The 19,651-nt window shown below is 44.0% G+C and overlaps 4 protein-coding genes across 5 annotated transcripts; 2 read left to right on the top strand and 2 right to left on the bottom strand.

The window, feature by feature from the left end:
* Nucleotides 1–59: 59 nt before the first annotated feature.
* LOC122622357 (probable aminopeptidase NPEPL1) lies at nucleotides 60–18,327 on the top strand. 2 transcript variants are annotated; one of them, XM_043800746.1, is made up of 7 exons: nucleotides 60–307; nucleotides 367–585; nucleotides 7,943–8,976; nucleotides 9,046–9,202; nucleotides 11,292–11,468; nucleotides 17,846–17,956; nucleotides 18,035–18,327. In XM_043800746.1, the coding sequence occupies exons 1-7, from the start codon at nucleotides 161–163 to the stop codon at nucleotides 18,164–18,166; spliced, it is 1,977 nt and encodes a 658-aa protein (XP_043656681.1). In that variant the 5' UTR covers nucleotides 60–160; the 3' UTR covers nucleotides 18,167–18,327. The 2 variants fall into 2 exon arrangements, with proteins under 2 accessions (XP_043656681.1, XP_043656682.1); XM_043800747.1 differs by lacking the exons at nucleotides 60–307; nucleotides 367–585 and adding an exon at nucleotides 6,730–6,919.
* LOC122622360 lies at nucleotides 1,170–2,097 on the top strand. Its single transcript, XM_043800751.1, has 2 exons — nucleotides 1,170–1,371; nucleotides 1,501–2,097. Exons 1-2 carry the CDS (start codon nucleotides 1,322–1,324, stop codon nucleotides 2,030–2,032), a joined length of 582 nt encoding a protein of 193 aa, XP_043656686.1. The 5' UTR covers nucleotides 1,170–1,321; the 3' UTR covers nucleotides 2,033–2,097.
* Nucleotides 2,199–4,252, bottom strand: LOC122622358 (probable cytochrome P450 304a1). Its single transcript, XM_043800748.1, has 4 exons — nucleotides 4,159–4,252; nucleotides 3,849–4,100; nucleotides 2,613–3,469; nucleotides 2,199–2,528 (listed from the first exon to the last, which is right to left on the bottom strand). Exons 1-4 carry the CDS (start codon nucleotides 4,250–4,252, stop codon nucleotides 2,199–2,201), a joined length of 1,533 nt encoding a protein of 510 aa, XP_043656683.1.
* LOC122622359 (kinetochore protein Spc25) lies at nucleotides 4,955–6,611 on the bottom strand. Its single transcript, XM_043800749.1, has 3 exons — nucleotides 6,403–6,611; nucleotides 6,124–6,340; nucleotides 4,955–5,562 (listed from the first exon to the last, which is right to left on the bottom strand). Exons 1-3 carry the CDS (start codon nucleotides 6,527–6,529, stop codon nucleotides 5,235–5,237), a joined length of 672 nt encoding a protein of 223 aa, XP_043656684.1. The 5' UTR covers nucleotides 6,530–6,611; the 3' UTR covers nucleotides 4,955–5,234.
* Nucleotides 18,328–19,651: the final 1,324 nt, after the last annotated feature.

Raw genomic sequence — 19,651 nt, 5'->3', positions numbered from 1 at the left:
TTAAATGAAATCCGAGTAGGTTTGAGATTACTTTCCATTATTTAAAAAGAGTAACCACTGAAAATTCTATCTTTTACTTTCTCAACGCCAAATATTTTGTAAGGACTTTTTAGTTTCGCACCTAAAATTTTAGTTCGGTAGTAAATAAGTGTAAATTGGTATGGAACCCTATCCAAACGGCTATTTAAGTTTCACAATGGAAAAGCATCTTGAATCCCGCAACGTCCCAATGGAGGACGCACTGCGCCAGGGAGCGGAGTGCTGGAATGCGTTAGGTTCGCGAGAAAAGCGCGAGTACCGATCGAAAGTAAGTTCCAAAAGAGTATGCATTTCCGCCTGAATCGCATCATCATAAATACCCTGCAGTACCAGAAACGATGCCTCAACAAAAGCTCCACTTCGCGTCATCGACGCCAGCCGGAGAAACTCAAACGTATGGGGAGCTGCCGCAGGGCCATAGTTCCCAAATGTACCCGGAAGCCCAGAGCGCCGGCCTGCAAGCCAAGGAGCTCCAATAGGTATTCCCGGAAATGCGGCTCCATGCGTTCGACTCGTAAATGCATGCTGAAGAAGTTACCAGAAGGGGTAAGTCAATCTTTTAGTGTAATATTTACACACCACCTATTATGCATATTAAGCAGAATATACAAATATAGAAATGAAATTATATATATTACATATACAAGAATTTACATATTATAGCTATTATTATAAATCCTGCAAGGGTAAATCAACTTCGGCGTGGAGAAACAAACTTGCTATCTTATCAGTTATTCACTTATTTGATACTGAATGTAAATTCCGACAACTTGTCGTTTTAAATAGCCAAATAATTATCACCTTGCTATCAACTTCTATCCACTCTTCTTCTCTTTTTGTGGACACACAATTATTTTAATATTGATAACAAAATTATCTTGAAGTTTGCTATTTTATGTGTGTTATCAGCTCGGTTAATAAAACAATCAGCAGTAATTTGACCACATCTTATGATTATATATATTCGGCTTGCGTTGTGAATCGCACGACTTCGCTGTCAAATGTCAGTGCTTCAATTTGGCAATTAAGAGCCATATGAAATGGCACAGGATACATTTTCCATAGACTGAATGCAAATTTTGTAGCACTCGAATTTGTTGTAGTATCTAGTGGCCTGGAAATAGCTGTCAGTAGTACAGAAGCTCATTTGCACTCAAATCCAAGAGAACAGGAAAACTGTGTCAAATATTTCTGGGGGAAATTTCCGAGTACAAATAGGTCAAGTTGATTTTGTCGAGAGACAATTGCTGAACTGAATTGCCTATAAATTTCAAGTCTCAAAATGTCCTACAATTGCCCGGTTCATGATAAGGACTCCAGTGCCTTAACCATGTAAGTTTCGGCCAAGAAATTGCATTCGATATCCGTCTTTGCTCATTTCCCATGTGTTCAAATACGTGAATATATATCGGATATAGACAATTTCTATATTCCTTGTGTAACAATGTGGTTTGCATACAGTACCAGGTCGCCAAACTCGGACGACGCCAAGATCGCCATGTGCTCCTGCTTGGAGTTGGCCAACTGTCAGGCTGAAAACTGCCAGCTGAAGCAGAAACTGATCGAGTACCAGGCCAAGATCTGCAGTCTGGAGCAGCTGGTGTCCACCATTGCGGAGGAGCAGCACCAGATCCTCAAAGAAGTGGTCGAGTTGCGCAAAGAGACTCGCGCTGCGCGGATGGAAACCGATGGAAACGAGGTGGAACCTTCGGCCAACCCATCCGTGGTGCATCAGGACGATATCGAGGATGAGGATGGAAACAACCCGGATTCTGAATCGGAGGACGACGGTCTCCGGTCTCCCGTCCTCTCAACACATTCTTCGATGGCTTCGCTGGTTTCTTTGAGTTTCTCATCCACAAGCTCCTTGGAGCAGAACATATTTCATAATAGCTCAGATTCTGATTACCTTCCAGATTTTCATATCGATAATGAGGAGAATTCGGAAACCCATCTCATTCATTACTTTTCCGATTCCGATGGCGAACTATAAGCCCTCTCGCATATGTACATATACGCAAATGCTAAAATAAATAGTTCCTTGTGCATCATATAGTATAATTGGGAATTATCCTCGAAAAACATTTATGCAAACTAATATCTAAATAAGTAAAATTACTTTGTCCTAAAATCAGTTAGCTCTACTATCTTGGACATATTCAATGTCGATCCTGCAGTTGCACCCAGAAATCGGGTGGCGAAATAATCAGTCCGTTGAGGTTCTGCGAGAGATCAGGCAGCCGATCATTGGGGCCCAGGACGAAGTCAAAGTGCTGGCACATGGTCGCCGTCACCAGGAAGAGCATGTTGCGCGCAAATGTCTCGCCGGCACAGAGCCGCTTCCCCGCTCCAAAGGGCAGCGAGACATCCAGCTTCAGGCTGAGCTTGCCCTCCGCGTCCAGGAACCTCTCCGGCCGGAACTGCTCCGGATCCGACCAAACACGGGCGTCCGAGTGGAAGGCATACAGGCTGGGCACGACAATGGTGTCCTTGGGGTAGATAGTTGAAAATAGTCCGCATTATAGATAAATAGTTTGTTCAAGGGCATAATGTTCAATTAGGAAATTTCTAACCTTGGGTATCCGGTAGCCCAGCAATTCGGTGTCCTCCAGTGCCTTGTGCGGCACATCCGAGGGAACCAGCGTTTCGATGCGCAGACCCTCGCGAACAGTGGCCTCCGTGAAGGGCAGGTTCTGGCGATCCTCCAGGGTGGGCAGACGTCCGCATCCCACCACATCGTCGATCTCGCTCTGAATTCGCCGGAGTACTGCCGGATATAGCATGAGATACTGGACGAGGAGCGATAGCTGCACTCCGATGGCAGTGAAGGCCGGAAAAGAGAAGTCCACCAGGCCCATGATCATCTGATCCCGGTTGAAACCGTAGCCCGGACCTCGACGCATCTCAGCTATGTAGACATCCATGAAGTTGCGCTCCACACCCTCTTCGTAGCTGTCCATATACTTATCCACGAAGTCGGCGAAGAACTGGCGCACAAACAGGTTGGACTCATTCAGCTTGTTGTAGCCACTCCATTCGGGCCAAATGTGCCGGATCCAGGGCATAATGCTCAGCATCCTGCCGTAGTCGTCCGCATTCCGCTGGAACTGCATGCCCATCTGGCAGAGCTTCACCAAGCGGCCCATTTCCTCGCGACTCAGGCACTCATTGTACACAATGTGAAAGTGAGAGTTGGCCGAAAAGGGATTGAAGAGCAGCGGCAGGAGCACGCGGTAGCCTCCGGGTTTAACCATCTCGTGCTCATGCGGATACTTCGGACCGTTGCGAATCAGATCCAGCATGTCGTTCAACTGCTCCTGGATCACCAGCTCCAGTTGGTCGAATCGTCGTCCGAAGCCAAAGTCCCTCAAATAACGCAGGATGAAGCGTCGCTGCTCCTTCCACAGGGGGCCGTCCTGGAAAAAGATGCCTGCAAAGGGCAAGAACCAATATTTAGTAATATTAAATAGCAGTCCATTGTTAGTCTTATCAGTCAAGGCGGCAAAACAAAGTCAACTATTTCGTTGATAGCCGTCAAAGCATACAGTGCTAATCAAAATATGGAAAGGTAATATGATAACTAATAACTTACTAATTATGACATGAAAATGTTATACACTGATTGTTTTGAACTGAAAAATGATCTATAAAATATCACAAAGCCAACAAGATTTTACTTTCTTCGGCTGAAGTGCGCCAAGTGTTAATCGTTAGAGAGATAAGGGTGTTTTGTTCGCCAGCCGCGACAATTAATTAATGATTGACCCCCTTATTATTTCAACAACGCCATAATATGTGATTGGACCCACCTCGCACATCTTGGCCGGGATCGCGCATCGCGGCCGCGAAGAGCTGAGGCCGACCATCGAACACCTGGCTGTTGAGGATCTGGCGCACTCCATCCGCGCTGTGGACAACGGCCACGGGATAGGGACCCACATGCAGTCCGATGATATCCGACTTATACCAGCGACTGAGGGTCAGAGCCGCCTTGTGCAGGTACTTGAAGTTGATGATCAGCATGAAGAGGTAGCTGCCGAACATCGGAATCCTCGGAGGACCTGTGAATAATCCGATTAGCGACAGAGCTCCAAGGAGGTGAGGCCATCCAAATCGAACCGGGTGGAAAGCCGCAGGGTCGACCCACTGCATATCGATATGAAAGGAAGAGGAACACCGCGGTGCAGATCGCCAGGAGAATTTCCGTGATCATCGTGGATTCCGGACACCAACTGAACCCGTGGCTGCGGTGCGGCTGCGTTTTTGTAGCCACGACTTATCGACTCAAACTTTCGCCGGACAATAGCAATTGAGCAACGCCAATCTATATGGATCGCTGTTTATTCATAGATCGGTTAGTCGGTGGCACTCTGAGGCGCCTAGACTTTTGAGATTTCTCGATTAACACCGGCCGCCATGTCAAAAGCGCTGAAAAAATCAAAAGTTAAATCTCTACAAAGGTGCTTGATAAATTAGGTATTTTCTTTTTTGAATAGGTATGCTACAAATTAAGTTAGCTTACGTATTTGAAAAGTACCCAAGCAAACATATTTTAATATATTCAAAAACTTTTAGTAATTGACTTCATCAAATCAAAAAATTGTTTTTAAGCATTTTAAAAACCGATTTAGAAAAACATTTAAATTTACAGACTTCCATTTATTTAAGATTTTAGTTGCGAGTGCGTCGTAAATGTAATTAAATATGATACCAAGACCAGTAAGACTTTTGATTTCGAACTATTTCATTCAATAACTGGTTTTGAATATGATTAGTTCCAACCAACTGACATTGGAGTCATTCGTGACATCTCCTACTCTTGAGTCGCCTAATGGCGATGTCTCCTAAAATATTTAAGCTTCCGGTAAAGATATGGCTATGATATTAAATGATATTATCAGAAATAAGAAAAATATAAGTTTTTGGCCCAAAAAGAGCTAATTTTCGGGATATATACTTATCCGTTGTATCTTGTCGTAAAAAGTAGTTATATTTATAATTTAAAGTGCATTTAAAAAATTACAAGGTGTACTTAACGCGCTAAAAATAACTACTGTAATCCAAATAAGATTTAATTCGATAAGATTAGTTCCCAATTAGACCTATAATTAGTCGACATCTATTTATTAAGCCAAATTAAAGTGCTTCATTGGCAAAGGGGCATCCCCAGGCCAAGCAAATCATTTAATCGGAAGTCAGGCCTGATGACTGGTCGGCGAGGTGAGATCGATCTCAATTATGGACTTGCAATTGGCTACTTCCTTAGGCGGAGTAGTAGGAGCACGTGCCTCCATAGCCACATCCATGGCGAGCGAGACCAGCTGTTGCCACTGCGACACGTCGACATTTAGGCTCTCGAGGTGCTGACAAAGTGAGTTCAGTCCTTCCGCATCGGTCGCATTCAGATCAAAGGGTATCAACTGGTCGCGCTTATCGCCACGGAGTACAGTGACACCCTTCACACGTGCCGGCAGCGCCTCTTGATTTACATAGGTTCCTGTTGTTTTCGACAGCGTGTGTATCCTATAAAATAAAACAATCGATCAGATATTGCTCTCATTATTATAACTGACCCCGCTACAATTCGGGTTGTTTTGAACAAATGAATTTCGTATGTTAGTTAATTAGTTAGTTATTGAATAAACATAGTTGAGCCGTCATAGACTTACTGGTATTTGATAGGACGTAAAATAAATATAATTTTGTTGGACTAGAATATGGCTATCTATAGGTTTTAAAAAAATAAATAAAGAAATGGATAGCCTTTCAGTGCCACTTTCTCGCATATAAGGAGCATAAGTGTTGATAATACATTTTAAAGCTGCCAAAGGACTAAAAAGGGAACTTCTTAATAAAGTAACATAAATTTAAATAAAATAAATGTTTGTGTACCCATACTAGTTTTGGATAGAGTAACTTTCAATATAAGTCAAATGCTTGTTGCAATATTATTACACTATTATACACTAGTTTAATAGAGAAATTGAACCCTTTCATCTGGTACAAAATTGCAACTATAGGGGCCGAGAAAGTATTAGCTTCCCATTCTTACTAGGAAAATCTAAATATGGTCTTAATGCTGACCTTTCCATGATTTCATTCTTCCGCTGTCTAGCTATCATTTTCCGCTGTTTAATCTGCTCTTTCATGGCCAAATTTCGAAGTTTGGTGGCCTCTAGTTCTTGAGCAAGTTCCTCCATGAAGGAAACTCGCTTTTCCAACTCCTCCCGACGCTCCATGACGACTTTTTGCAACTTTCCCACTTTCCGCTGGTGGCGCGAAACTGCTTCTTTGACATCCACTAGAATATTTAGTATAAGAGCAATTAATGTGGTTAAATAGAGATAAATTCCTCCAACTCACATAAATTGCTGTTGAATTTATAGACCTTTTTGATGAATTTCCCCTCGAGTGCTTCCATGCGAATTTGCTTTTCGTACAATGCCTTTACGCGCCTTTCGTAACTCGATTCAGGTATAATTATTGCCATTTTGTCAGTTTACTGCAAATAATGAAAATCTTCAAAAATTCAGCGCCGCTTTTGCCTTCCAGACGCTTGTTTTGCTTTCCAGTTAGAGGTGGTACTCGCTGTTAGGAATGACACTTCCACGACTGTAGCAGGGTTGCCAGGCTGAATGGAAAATTTAGTGTGGCACTTATCGATAGTTAACATCGACTTATCGCTGTGCAGTCACATCTCTAAGAACCGGCAAGCAAAAAATTGCAAGTCAAATTGGCAACGAGGAAATTAAATATTAAATCAGCATTTTGCAAACTTATTTGCAATTTCTAAAGAAGGCACTTAATGCGTTTGCTGCTCGGCGTCCAGGCAATACGCAACCGTCTCGCTCGCACCTATAGCAGCGGCCGCTTTAAAAAGGTGAGCTCCAACAAGGCAGCAAATGTGCAGAATCCGTTTTGCAAATGAAGATATTGTGAACAAAGAGTCTAAAAATAGAGAATATAGAATTTGCACAACGCCTTTGCATATTTCTACATATCGGCTGTCCAGTCAAAACCAATAGAAAATAAATAGATTAGATGTTTACCCACTTTTCGCATTCGAAAGCCGCGAATCGGTCAACGACCCACTTGTTGTTCTTGTTGTGAAGGTCACGCTGGCATTAACGATTTTAAATTTTAAATCCATTTTTGCACAGTGGTATCTAGCTTATAAAACCCATTAGAGTTTATGGAGCATCGTAAAGATATGTGTTCAACTATATTTTTCGTGGCAGTTTATGTTTTTATTGCCTTGCCACTGTAAAAGTAAAAAATGAATGGCTAAAATATTGTTATTGTACCAAAAACAATATAAATATCAATAATATAAAAACAATAAATTAACAAGATTTTTTATAATAAATGATTTTAGAAGATATGTTCTTAAATTTTGAAACGCTAGGCATTTATATTTATATGTAAATTAATTTTAATTTGATCAACTTAAATGCAATACAATTTGTATATATTCCAACTCCTGTTAATATAATTAGGTGGCTTCCACAACTCCAAATTGCCGCTACCTTCATGGACTCATTTATACGAAAATCATTGTTCAATTCTAATATATGTACATAGGTCATGCTTGTATCTCTTCTTATGATTCCCCTGCTACACTGCATCCGCTTGCATCCGATGAGTAACCCCTGTTTGTCCAGATGGCCCTACTGAAAACCCGAACGCCACTGCTTATCTCGCCGGTTTAGCTCTCGTGATTTATGGGCGGCTGCATCCACTGACCGCCCCTGTGGTGCAAAGTCGTCGACTGATAAGCAAGTGGGGCATTTGGAGCAGTAGACGGCAGATTAGCACCGATAAGATAATACCACTGGGATTTTACTAGCATTCCTCGGTCTTGAAACTTGAATCTTTATTCATTCGCACACATATTCTCTTACAGATGGCCACGGACGTGAAGTTCAACGAATCGCTAGGCTGCAGTGATCCGCAGACACATCCGGTCCTGATCATCGGCCAGCTGCGCCATCTGAATCTGCTGAAGTTCAGCCATCTAGAGAGCAAACTCAGTCCACGCGTCACCGAGGACACCTTCCTGAATGCCGTTGCCTGCCTGCATCCGGCGCCCACCGATAAGGTGTCCCTCTACCTCGATGTGGCCACCGTGGCTGCCCTGCCATTGAAGGCCTCCCGGCACAATACCGCATCCCGGGCTCATGCCATCACTCGTCTGGTGAAGAACCATGTGCTGAACGTTTCCGAGGAGAGCGTGGTGCTGGTTTGCGAACGGGAGAATCTATTCGCCAGCGCCTGTGCGGTGGTCCGGGCTTTTCCCCTCTATTCCCGCAAAACGGGCAATCTGCTGGCTTCCAACCAGCCCAAGCAAAGTCTTGGCTGCGGAGATCAAAGCGATGGAAGCACGGATTCAGTACGCAACGTAGTCAATGTTGAGTTTGTGTTAATCAACAAGGATGGCGGCATTGAGAGCGAACCTTTGACAGAAGACGAGCTAAATTGCCTGAATGAGACCACCAGGGCAATTCGACTGACTGCTCGCATTGTAGACATGCCCTGCAACGAGATGAACGTGGACCACTTCATTCAGGCAATCGAAGATGTGGGCAAGGAGCTGTGCATCACGCCAACAATAATCCGTGGCGAGGAGCTGCGGGAGCGCGGATTTGGCGGGATCTACGGCGTGGGCAAAGCTGCGGCTGTGCCGCCTGCCCTCGTTGTGCTTTCCCACGAGCAGAAGGGCGCCCAGGAGACCATCGCTCTGGTCGGCAAGGGCATCGTGTACGACACCGGTGGCCTCAGCATCAAGGCCAAGACCGGCATGCCCGGAATGAAACGCGATTGCGGCGGAGCGGCGGCTATTCTCGGAGCCTTTTACGCTGCTGTCCAATGCGGATTTAAGGATAACTTGCATGCCGTATTCTGCCTGGCCGAGAACTCCGTGGGTCCAAATGCCACTCGGTGGGTTTTACAAGCAGTTTAGCCTTCTGTGGATCAGCCAAGTACTAATGTTTTCACTCTTGTATGCAGTCCCGATGACATCCACACTCTTTACTCGGGCCGCACCGTGGAAATCAACAACACGGATGCCGAGGGCCGCTTGGTGCTCGCCGATGGCGTTTGCTATGCCAACAAGGATCTGAAGGCCAACATCATTCTCGACATGGCTACATTGACTGGAGCTCAGGTGAGGCATTCTATGAAATTTTTATAGTTTTGATAATGTGCCTAACACGTGATTAGTATATATTATTCAAGTTTCCAGTTTAATCACTTAATCACTTATTCTAGCGTGGGAATGTGCACATAGAAATTAAAGAACGCATATATAGAATTAGTATTTTTTCTGATAGTTTTTTTTTTTGAATTAGATTCTGTTTATATTAATCGATTGTCCGAATACAACAAAAAACGCCATCACCATATGTGCAGCACAATGTTAACAATGGGAAAAAAGGAATAGATGTCATTGAATAATTTAGAATAATTTGCTGAAACCATCGAGGCTGCAATTAGTTGCCAACTTTCTTTCTGCCCCTCTTAATCGCATTAAAGGCAACAATTCACCGGATTGAATTCACATTTCTGCCACTAATGCAGCCAGCAAATTATGTTGCCGGTGTCCAAGGTAATTTCGGTTTCGAGAGATCTTTGCGCCAGGTAACTGGGGACTGGGAAATGGCTGGTTGGGTGGCCTTGGATGTACTGACTCCGCTGACTTGTTATGCGAGAATTTATGCCACGCTTTATAAAAGTCACGAGGTTAATTGGAAAAATAAATTGCAAATTTGGTTTTCGCTGGCAACTTGGAGGAATAGCAGCGCCAGCATTGGCAGACCAACAACAGCAAAGGATCCGCCGATTGTGGTCGCTTTCGGGTTGCATCGTTGTGGTGTGGGTTGGGGTCGGGGGCGTGGCAGTGGGCTGTGGGCGGTGGGTGTTTCGCTCTTCATTGCAGCGTAAAAGGGGACTGCGAACGGGAGCAACTGAGTAGCTGCTACGATGGCGCACAATTACCATAAATCTTGGCTGCAATTTGCTTAAAATATGATGCCAATTTACGTTATTTGTGGTTCGATGGGAAATAAATCGAAACCGGTCAGAGGGGCGTGGCATCTGGGCTCTTTTTATTCAACCCCGACCCAAAAGTTGCATTGTTCGCAGCGAAATTCCTTTGGTTACCCAGCCTAAAAGTGGCACAAAACATAGTGCCGCGCCGCTCTTCTAAACATTTCCACGTTTTGCCATTTTGTTCAGAATTTCGTTCGTTTTTGGTTCGCTTGTTGTGCTTAATTTCATTACACCCAGACACACACCTAGACGGGATGCAATAATATTAATTGCCAGCATTGGGGCAACTGCCACTGCCACTGCCACTTCCACAGCCGCTGCAGGAACAAAAAGCAGGCAACCAACACTTTTTCGCTTTTACATTTTATGTTCCTGCTGCCTTGTTACACCTTTTGCAGTTGTTTTCTGCTCTGTGACGGCTACTGGATGTACTGGGAGAAATCATCTTATAAGTGGAAAGTGAGGCTAGACTTTTCTTTAATAGTTGCAGGCTTCTTAAATTAAAATCTTAAAAAATAAATATAATTTTTTTTAAAGGGTTGTATCTGAATGACTGGTTCGCATTATATAACACATAAATTACTTAACTTACTCTTCTTAAGTTTATAGATAATAATGGTAATATAGGGGGCATATACATATTTAGGTTTTAAAATAAAAGCCAATTCTGATTGGTATATATGAGTGAGACGGAGTTATTTGAAAATATTTTAAACTGTCTCAAATGTGGGCCCCAGTTCTGTGTTTTTCGCAGTGTGGTGCTGCTGCTGTTGCTCCTGGCAGTGATGCCAGAGCTGCCAGTGCTTTGTTGCAGCTCCTGGCGCTGCCTTTATTTGTCCAGCAGCAGTGGAGCACGCGCCACGGAGTGCTTGCCTGTTGTTTGGGTGTTGCTCGTGCTAAATAACCTTGCACCTTTTTATTGCCAGCCGCGTCGGAAGCTCGCAATTTTCGTGCACCCTCTGCTCAGCAGCCCTTGCCACTTGCCCCTTGCCCATACCCCTTTTGTCTTTATCCTAACATTGTTAGTTGGTGTACAGTTTTATTGCTGGCATTTGGTTGATTGTTGCTTGTTTTCTATCAAACGCTCCCCAGTGGGTGCGAAACCCATTCTTAACTATATGCCCACCCAGCAGGTCCTTGAATATTTCATTTACGATTTTTCGCATGCACTATATCCCACATTTGCCACTTTATTCTTATTCCAGGGCGTTGCAACAGGCAAATACCATGGTGCCGTATTGACAAACTCGGAGACATGGGAGGCAAAGTCGTTGCAGGCTGGACGCAAATCCGGCGATTTATTGGCGTCCATAATTTATTGCCCCGAATTGCATTTCTCGGAATTTGCTTCGGCCATTGCTGATATGAAAAACTCGGTGGCGGTAAGTACTTTTCCTGCACCATTAAAAACTATTTTGCGAAGTGCGAACTGATAAGAAAAAATGCAATGGATGTAAGGACTTTTTTATATTTATTTTTAGTAATTTTATCGTAGTGAATTCTAAAACCTTAAAGTGAAACCTAAACTCTTAGTTTAAGATCTTTTTTGTGTATCCTATCTGAACTATCTGCGTTTGTCATTTAATTGTGGTATCTTCAGCTACACCTTGCTCCCTTTTTCTGTGGCCTTTTAGATTATCAGAGGTCTGCACCGAAATCAATGACCAAAAGTAACTTAATTTATGCATTATCGAAGACAGCCGTGCTGTGAACTTGGACGGCTGCCCGTATTATTCGATAGAAAGCGAGTGACTTTGAGAAAGTTTTAATCAAGTTTTGGTGTAACTTTATTCATTTGTTTTCAATTCATTTTCATTTTGCGTTTTCCCACATCGCCACACATCCAAATCCACTGTCTTTTGCCTTTTGCACTCTCCGGAGATATTTTACACATATTTTTAATTAACTTTATCGCTTGCACTCAATGTTGTTCTTTTGTCTTACACTCGACCGCACCGTTGTGGAAAAATGATGAACGTCATGTTTGGTTTAAAGATTGATTAGTATTACTCTGATTTATGCCGCACACACACCCAGGCAGACACACACCGCACCCTCCGACATTCGCATGTATCAAAAACTTTGGCGTTCAATCTACGCCACCAGCCACTTTCGCAGCCATTAGAAAGGCCAGCCAGAGCCGGAGCCAGAGAATCCTGGACAGGAATGCTGCGGAGCGGCGAGGGTGGACTGCGATGGCACTAGGTGAGCCATAAACCCATCTCTGGCCCATCTCTGGGCACTGGCCACCGGAGCAAAGTGCGTCGTTGCCCCGGGACTCTCCTGCTCCATTCGGTTTGGTTCAGTTTGGTTCGGTTCCAGTTCCTGCCACAACAACCAACCAAATCGAGTTACCTTATTGTACGTCGCAAGCGCCTCGGATCAATGGTCATTCATCATTGTCACGCCGTGGGCGGATTGGGCGGTGGATGGATTGGAGGATTGGGTGGATTGGGCGGCTTGGAGTTTTGGATTGCCGAGGTGAGGTGCCAGGAGCGGACAGGACTGACGGGCTGGCTGACTGGCTGACTGGCTGGTTGGTTGGTCGGTTGGTTGGTTGTCTGGATGGTGCGTAGATGCCGAGCAGGTCAAGTGGCGTGGCAATTTTGGCTACCTGCCAATCGCCCACGCTGCCGCCTTTCGATAAGTACACCGTGAGAAAAATTAGTCAAACCGCCATACTTTAGTTCCTCCATATTACTTGTGATATACATTTTAGGGAAATTGAGTTATGTGTAAGCTTTTAGGTATAACAGGAATACTTTAGATGTGATTTAGTTCACCACAATATTTATCGCTAAATAGCCCAATCAAAAAAGGTTGTTTAGAATCAATTAATATTCCAATATTCGATATTAGTGCTTACCTGCAAATTGATTTATTGCACGTAAAGTTCTTCTTTTTTCCCCAATAATTGTTTAGTTTTGCAAGGATACTTTTCCCTGTGTCTTTTTTGCACGCTGACTGTTTGATTTTTCGTCAGGCTGCTCTATCTCGCAGTTTGAAAAAATGGGAATCAAGTCAAAATATCACACCATTGCAGGATGGCCGTGCCACACACACACACACAACACACCGCACCTCTTAACCCTTTGATGCCCCCCGTGCTGCAGTTGATGTGACAGCGCCGCGCACTTTGTCAATGGTGTCTGTGATAAAGTGTTTTAAATTCCAAATGCATTCAACGTTAAATGCGAAAAAGGTGAAATACCAGCCCACCCATCACTACCATTACTACCCATCACCGTCGTCGCATTTTTTCTGGCTTTGAGGCAAATTCCCACGCGCAGCGTTTAAATTACATGAGCTAGCTTTTTGCGCTCTACACCCACACCCACACCCACCCATACCAGCCGTATTTTCTGCTTTTTTTTTTTGGTCTTTCGGGTGTCTTTTCCCCTAGTTTGCCACTAAATGGAGGGATTATGAGTGTTGTTAGCGGTCGCCAGGGTGCTTTGTTGGCCGCTGGCTTTGGTTTTCAGTCTGGCTTTGGTTTTCAGCTCATTTGGACAAGACCCAGCACGAGCAGTTGGTGGTCAGATGGTCATCTGGCCAGGTGATGATCCCCCATCCTTAAATAACGAATTCCCATTTGTTTTTCGCCCTTTTCGAGTTGTGATCCCCATGGTGCGTGGTGATATCTGCGGCTGTTGGCTGTCAGGAGGGATACGTGTCCTCGTTTAAAACATGCTGCGTATTCGCGAATTAAGCGAAGCCATTTAAGCCGGTAATTAGGAGGTTCTCGTTTTTTGGGTCAAACTGCAGGAATCGATGGTGGTGGATATTCGCTCCGTTCGCGACCACTTTTAAATGGCCATTTTCGCCATAGTCTGTCTGTGGTTTTGCTCTGTGAATGTGCTGCCAGCTTCGGCGTTTTGAAAATGGCAATAAACATAATCGTATTTTTGTACAATAAAGTATTGGAAAAAGTTATAATATTACAAATATATCTTCATTTTCTAAAGTATTTGAGCTTATTTCATTAGATTCGACCTTTTGTGATACCGAAATTATTATTTTTAAGATTACAAAAAATACTAAAAGTATGTATGCAGCTTAATTAATTTTCTATGAACCCAAATGTGCGCAGTAACTACTGAGTAACTGCTCATTAAATTTGAATAGTCTGCAAATAGCTTTTCAGTTGCCTTTAAGCTTTAGGCCGTTTGCTTTTTAAAACCAAATTCCCTCTTCCAGTCCACTGAGCAGAAGCAAACAGAAAGTGAGAAAAATAAAAATAATATTATCCCGAATTTCGACAACTTTATGACCCTGAGACGACGGTCCGACCTAGAAACCATCCAACCATCCATCCATCTACTCATCCATTCAACTGGCTTCTGTCGAGTAAATCAGACTCGCAGGCTTCTGTCTGCGGCTTTCTTTTCTGCTTCTCTGGGAGGACTTCGTGGTGGAAGGACTTCAGGATGCGGTGTCATAAGTAAAACATAAGCAACACGGCGGCGGCACAATAAAATTTGCTTAAACATTTCCAATTGTTTCTCAATTTCCCGACGTCGTCGCACAGGAATCTAAGTCGAAAGTTACTCGACGTTTTATGACTGTGAAATTTTCCCATTGTTGGTAATTGATTTTTATGTTAAATCGTAAAAAGCTGTTCCCCGTCTTTCCTGGCGCGGCGGGGCATGAATTTTAGATAAACCCATTCCGGGGCAGCAACGTGTTGCAGTCTTTTGGCCGCACACGCGGCGTATGCGTAATTGTTTTTGTTTTCGGCCCCCCACTTCAGTTGATTTTTATTGGGCGTCGACATTTTAAATTCAATTGTACGGCGACTTTTTACGCGGTTTAATGAATTAAATTGAACTTTTTATGTGGCAAAAGTTTTTTACGGCACGACCTCCAGGCGCCGAGTATTTCATCGTTGTTGCGGTTATGCTTAGGCGGGGTTAAGTTTTTTGATTAAAGCCAGCCGCAGCAGTTTATAAATAAAGCCCAAGCTCAGTGGTCCAAATGCGGAGTTTGCCATGGAGATTTTTTGCCTGCTCTTGAAAAAAGGGGGCGGTGGAAGTCACGTAATTTGCGAAATGATCCCCATTTCCGTTGCCTACTTGAAGGGGCGGCGACTTTGTTAACACAAATCTTTCCGCTTGTTATTCCTCGGTTTCCGTTTAACTTTCTCTAGCGACAGAGATGCCATGAGCTTACTTTAAAATCGGCATATGTAAAACTGAAAAAGAAGGGGCTTTTAAAAGAACAGAAACTATAACAGCAAATACTAAGATATTCGCACCTAAATGAAATCATCGCATATTTTTCTAATTTGTATATAGCTGTTAGAGGTCGAAAGGGCATCACCAGAGTTTTCTAACATTTTCCTTTTTCCCTACAGTATTTTCTTTTGCTATGAAAATATATATATATATACACATTTTTGTGCGCTCTTTCCTGCGGCGAGAAAGTTTTTAAAGCGCTAGCTGCGACATCGTGAAAATTGAATAAAAACTGTAGCCGCCTTCAGCGAAACCATTCGATGGCATTGATGGCAAATCCTTTTCAGTGCTCGCCTCGATTATTGAATGAATGCGTAATTGATAATGCAAACTGCTTGATGCCACGGGGCGTGAATCGGTCACCGATGTAATCTCGCGACACCCCCGGCATTCATACATAGTGGCAGTTATCACAGATCGAATATCAGTAACCGCTGCCTCGAGTGTGAGACAATGTCGCCGGGTGGCTAATTTCAATTCAAGTTAATCGCAAGTGCGGATGTTTAGGATGCGGATAGGGATGCGAATACGGATGGTGTTGGACTGAACTGTCGCATATATCGGCGGGGTAAATGCCACAGGGCGGTCCTCGAATGGTCACGTTCTAAACCGCAATTAGTCGGCGACCCATTGTCAAACTCTGGTGGAGATTTGGGTCGGGTGCGTGGGGTGGATGGTTGGGATGTTGCTTCGTTATTTACAAAAGGCCTAGTCAGATACGAACTCACATCATCGGGCTCACACACGCACACACAATCAGGACGGGTCTAATGCAATCAATGTTAATGACATTATGTTGACAAATGTTTGCCATTATTGATGAAAGGCGGACTCGATTCGACTGGATTCGATTCGGACTGAAAGCCCCATGTGCGTGAGTGCTCTGATCAGTCTCGGCAAAGGTTAAACATTTAATTAGCGCCACAGTTACATCGCGACCTTGTTGACCTTTCCTATTTGCGCGTAATCTCATCTCAACTTTGCCAAAGTTATAAAAACATGTCGTTGGGGGTGTCGATGGTAATGGAGGTCTTTAAAAATACATTTAAAAATTGAGAGATTTAGAAACAGGGAGCTCAAGTCAGATCATTTATTGTATTCAAAAGTTTAAACTGCAACAGCAACTCAGCGGCTTACCACTTCCGTTTGCCATTCAGTAAATTGGTTCATTGGGAAACATTGCGTTTGAAAAGTTTCGGTAGCACACACTCCAGGCAAATCAAACCGAAGTGAAGCAGCCACGACATGCCGGCTATGTGCACCATCGGCCAGAGAAGCTTCAGCCGCAAGTTTCATAACAAAAGCGGGTTATTAGCAGCAAAACCGCCAAAAGCAGTACCTCCACTGTTCGGAGAAGAAATGCAGTTTCGTCAGCAGCGGCAGGAACAACTGAAACTGGAACAATAGATGCACTGAAAGATATTCAATAGACCTTTATTCCTATAATGATTTTAAATGCATAGTTAGCTCTTTAATCGTCTTGATTTAGATACCTTCGCGATTTGTGTGGTTTTCAGAAAAGCATGGTATTTATTCTAAACTCTTAGCTTAAATGCGAATGTATTGTTTGCAAGTTCCAGTTGTCCAATTCGGAATATATTTTTCATGTGTGAGAGGAGGCAGTCTTCATTCTTCAAGTCTGGTTCTGCGTTTTGGGCTCTGGGTTCAGGACTCTGTTGCTTCAATGGACTTTTGACTTCCGCCTTCCGCTTTTCGACGTACGATGTTTGCACGTCCCCTGCGAATGTGTGTGTGTGTGTATGTGATTTTCATCTTGAGGAGGAACTGAGCGCGTTGTCATGTAATTTTCGCAGCACTGCATCCCCGAGTTGTCCGCTCGTCCTGTCGTCCCGCTGTCCGCTCAATTCCGTGGCTCCTGCTGCTGAAGTCTGCCAGTTAACTCCTTTTTTTGGCCAACTGTCAGCAGAGTGTTCGCATGTGTGCGTTGGTTCTTCCTTTATTTGGCCGGTCCCAACTGTCAGTGTGCGAGTGTGTAAGTGTGTGTGTGCATGTTCAAAGTGTACTTTATGTTTGGCATTTAAGCGCTGCAATTTCCGCTCAAGTTAGTAGAGCGACTGCTTCCGCTACGCAGCTGCCAGTGCATGGCATATAATTTAGGCATTAGCACACCCAGACTTGCTGCTAGCGAGGGGCGTTTCAGAGGTAGAGCAATGCCACATATTGTATACGTTTCTACTGAAAATATTTGTTTGAATTATCGAGAAATAGGTGTGTTTTAATAAGTTCATATTTCATTAAAAAAGTATCTGATAAATAAACAAACACAACTTTCTTTTAAAGCCACCCTCGTTTGTTCATCCATCTCTATAAATATATTTTCTTGTTGCGCTGCACCACAGGACGCTTTTTTAATAAAGCGACGCCAAGTTTTGCTTGTTGCATGCAGCACACCACATCCTCATCCTCATCCACATCCACACCAGCAAAATGCTCTTCATAAAGGAATACACACATTCGAGCGTATATGTCACCATGTCTAACTGAGATTTCCCTTCCGCTTTCAGGATCGTCAAAACGCCCAATCCTCCTGCGCCGGCCTCTTCATTGCCGCTCATCTCGGCTTCGACTATCCCGGCATCTGGATGCACGTCGATATGGCCACGCCCGTTCATTGTGTAAGTGATTCGATCCGGCTGCCATCCGCTTTATAATTATTTCCCTGCCCATTTAACATGATTTCTGTTCTGTTTCAGGGGGAGCGTGCCACTGGCTACGGCGTTGCCCTGTTGCTGACCCTCTTTGGTGGGCACACTGACTCCAAGCTGCTCCAATCCATCGCCCCCACCGACGAGGAGCCGCCCTCGAAGCGCCTGTGCCGCGATTAACTCAGCCTGCCTTTTCCTGTGCCACGTGCCTGACTGGATTAACATGCATTTCAATCATTTTCTTTGTCCAATTGAGCTCCGGCATCAGAAGTCACTTTGTGTAGCCGACAGGCATTAAAAAATCAATATTATTTAGAAATACAAGAAGTACGAAATTTAAATGACTGTGTTTGGAATGTGGTGGCTGTAATCTAACTGTAGCTTTATTAGGTTATCAAATGAGTTAAATAATTTCCTGGTTTAATCAAATCCACTCCAAGTTGGTTGTGTTTTTTAAGCCAATTTAATTTGCAGTTTGTGTAGTTAACATGCTAAAGAACCCAGTTCCATGTCCACGTGTAGTTTGTTCCAGCTTTGTCTTTGCCTGTCACTTTGTCCTTTGTCTGTTCAATTAAGCGACACGCTGGCTGCTGCTTTGGTGTTGCAAGTTGGTGTTGCTGCTGCTGTCGTTGCCAAGCGCCCGTCGCCCGACATCTAAGTGGATTCATCAGACGCGGCATGGCCATTGCCATTTTCATCATCGTCAGCGTGATCATCACCAGAGCTGGCATTTTCTTTGCCGTTAGTGCAATTGTGTCGGTGGCAACCATTCCATTCCATTCCCATTCCCATCTCCATCACTATCACCATACCATACCATTCCATTCCCGCCGACAATACAAATTAAATTGCAACATCATTGTGCCACGTCGTCACCATCGTTGCAATCGCATCACATCGCATCGCTGCCGTCTTTGTTGCCTACTTTTGTGCGCTCCGGCGTTTCACGCTCGCGAGTTTGTCAGCTGTCAGAGAGGCGGCAGGTGGGTGGTGAGTGGTGGGTAGTGGGTGGTGGGTGTTGGGGCGTAATGCCACGCCCAACCCTCAGGCAACGCCCACCGACTAATGCCAATGCCGTGCACTTTTATTTGCTGAATTACCCGAACATCCGCCCGCCTCCATTTTTATTTGCTTTGTTATTCCATTTGCTTTTTGGGGGGCGATGGCGCCCCTTTGCGCTTTTATTGTTTAATTAGCTTGAAATGCGTTTATTTTCATTCGTAAGTGCTGTAAACAACGCGTCAAGCGAGGCTATATATAGGGAGATATATATATGTTTCAGGTGATTTGTTAAACCCTAGTAATTCTGCACCTTGCTACCCTCGAGTATCATTCTTCCTCCATTCCGCTTCAGCCAGCAGGAGCAATTGCTCTAGCAATTGAATGCTGCAAGTGCAGTTAACATTCCGCCGTGGATTTCAAGTGTATTTACCCCTTTTCATGGCGTAGTTCGTGCTTAATCCTTTTGGCGGATCAGGTGAAGTCCTCTTTCAGTAAGGTAACAATATCGACAGCATTCAATTGTGTTTTAGGCGGTGATGTCGCGTTAAGATAAACGCTCTTTGGCTCTTAGGTTTGCAATATAAGTGAAAAAAGAAAGTACTTAATAGAAAGTATTGCATATTTGAACAGGCTCGTTAAATGGTGTTGCTTAGAACAATAAAG

Source organism: Drosophila teissieri, chromosome 3R, assembly GCF_016746235.2.
Source record: "Drosophila teissieri strain GT53w chromosome 3R, Prin_Dtei_1.1, whole genome shotgun sequence".
Taxonomy (NCBI): domain Eukaryota; kingdom Metazoa; phylum Arthropoda; class Insecta; order Diptera; family Drosophilidae; genus Drosophila; species Drosophila teissieri.
The sequence above is the reverse complement of the archived record's forward strand: the minus strand, read 5'-3'. Positions and strand labels throughout refer to the sequence as shown.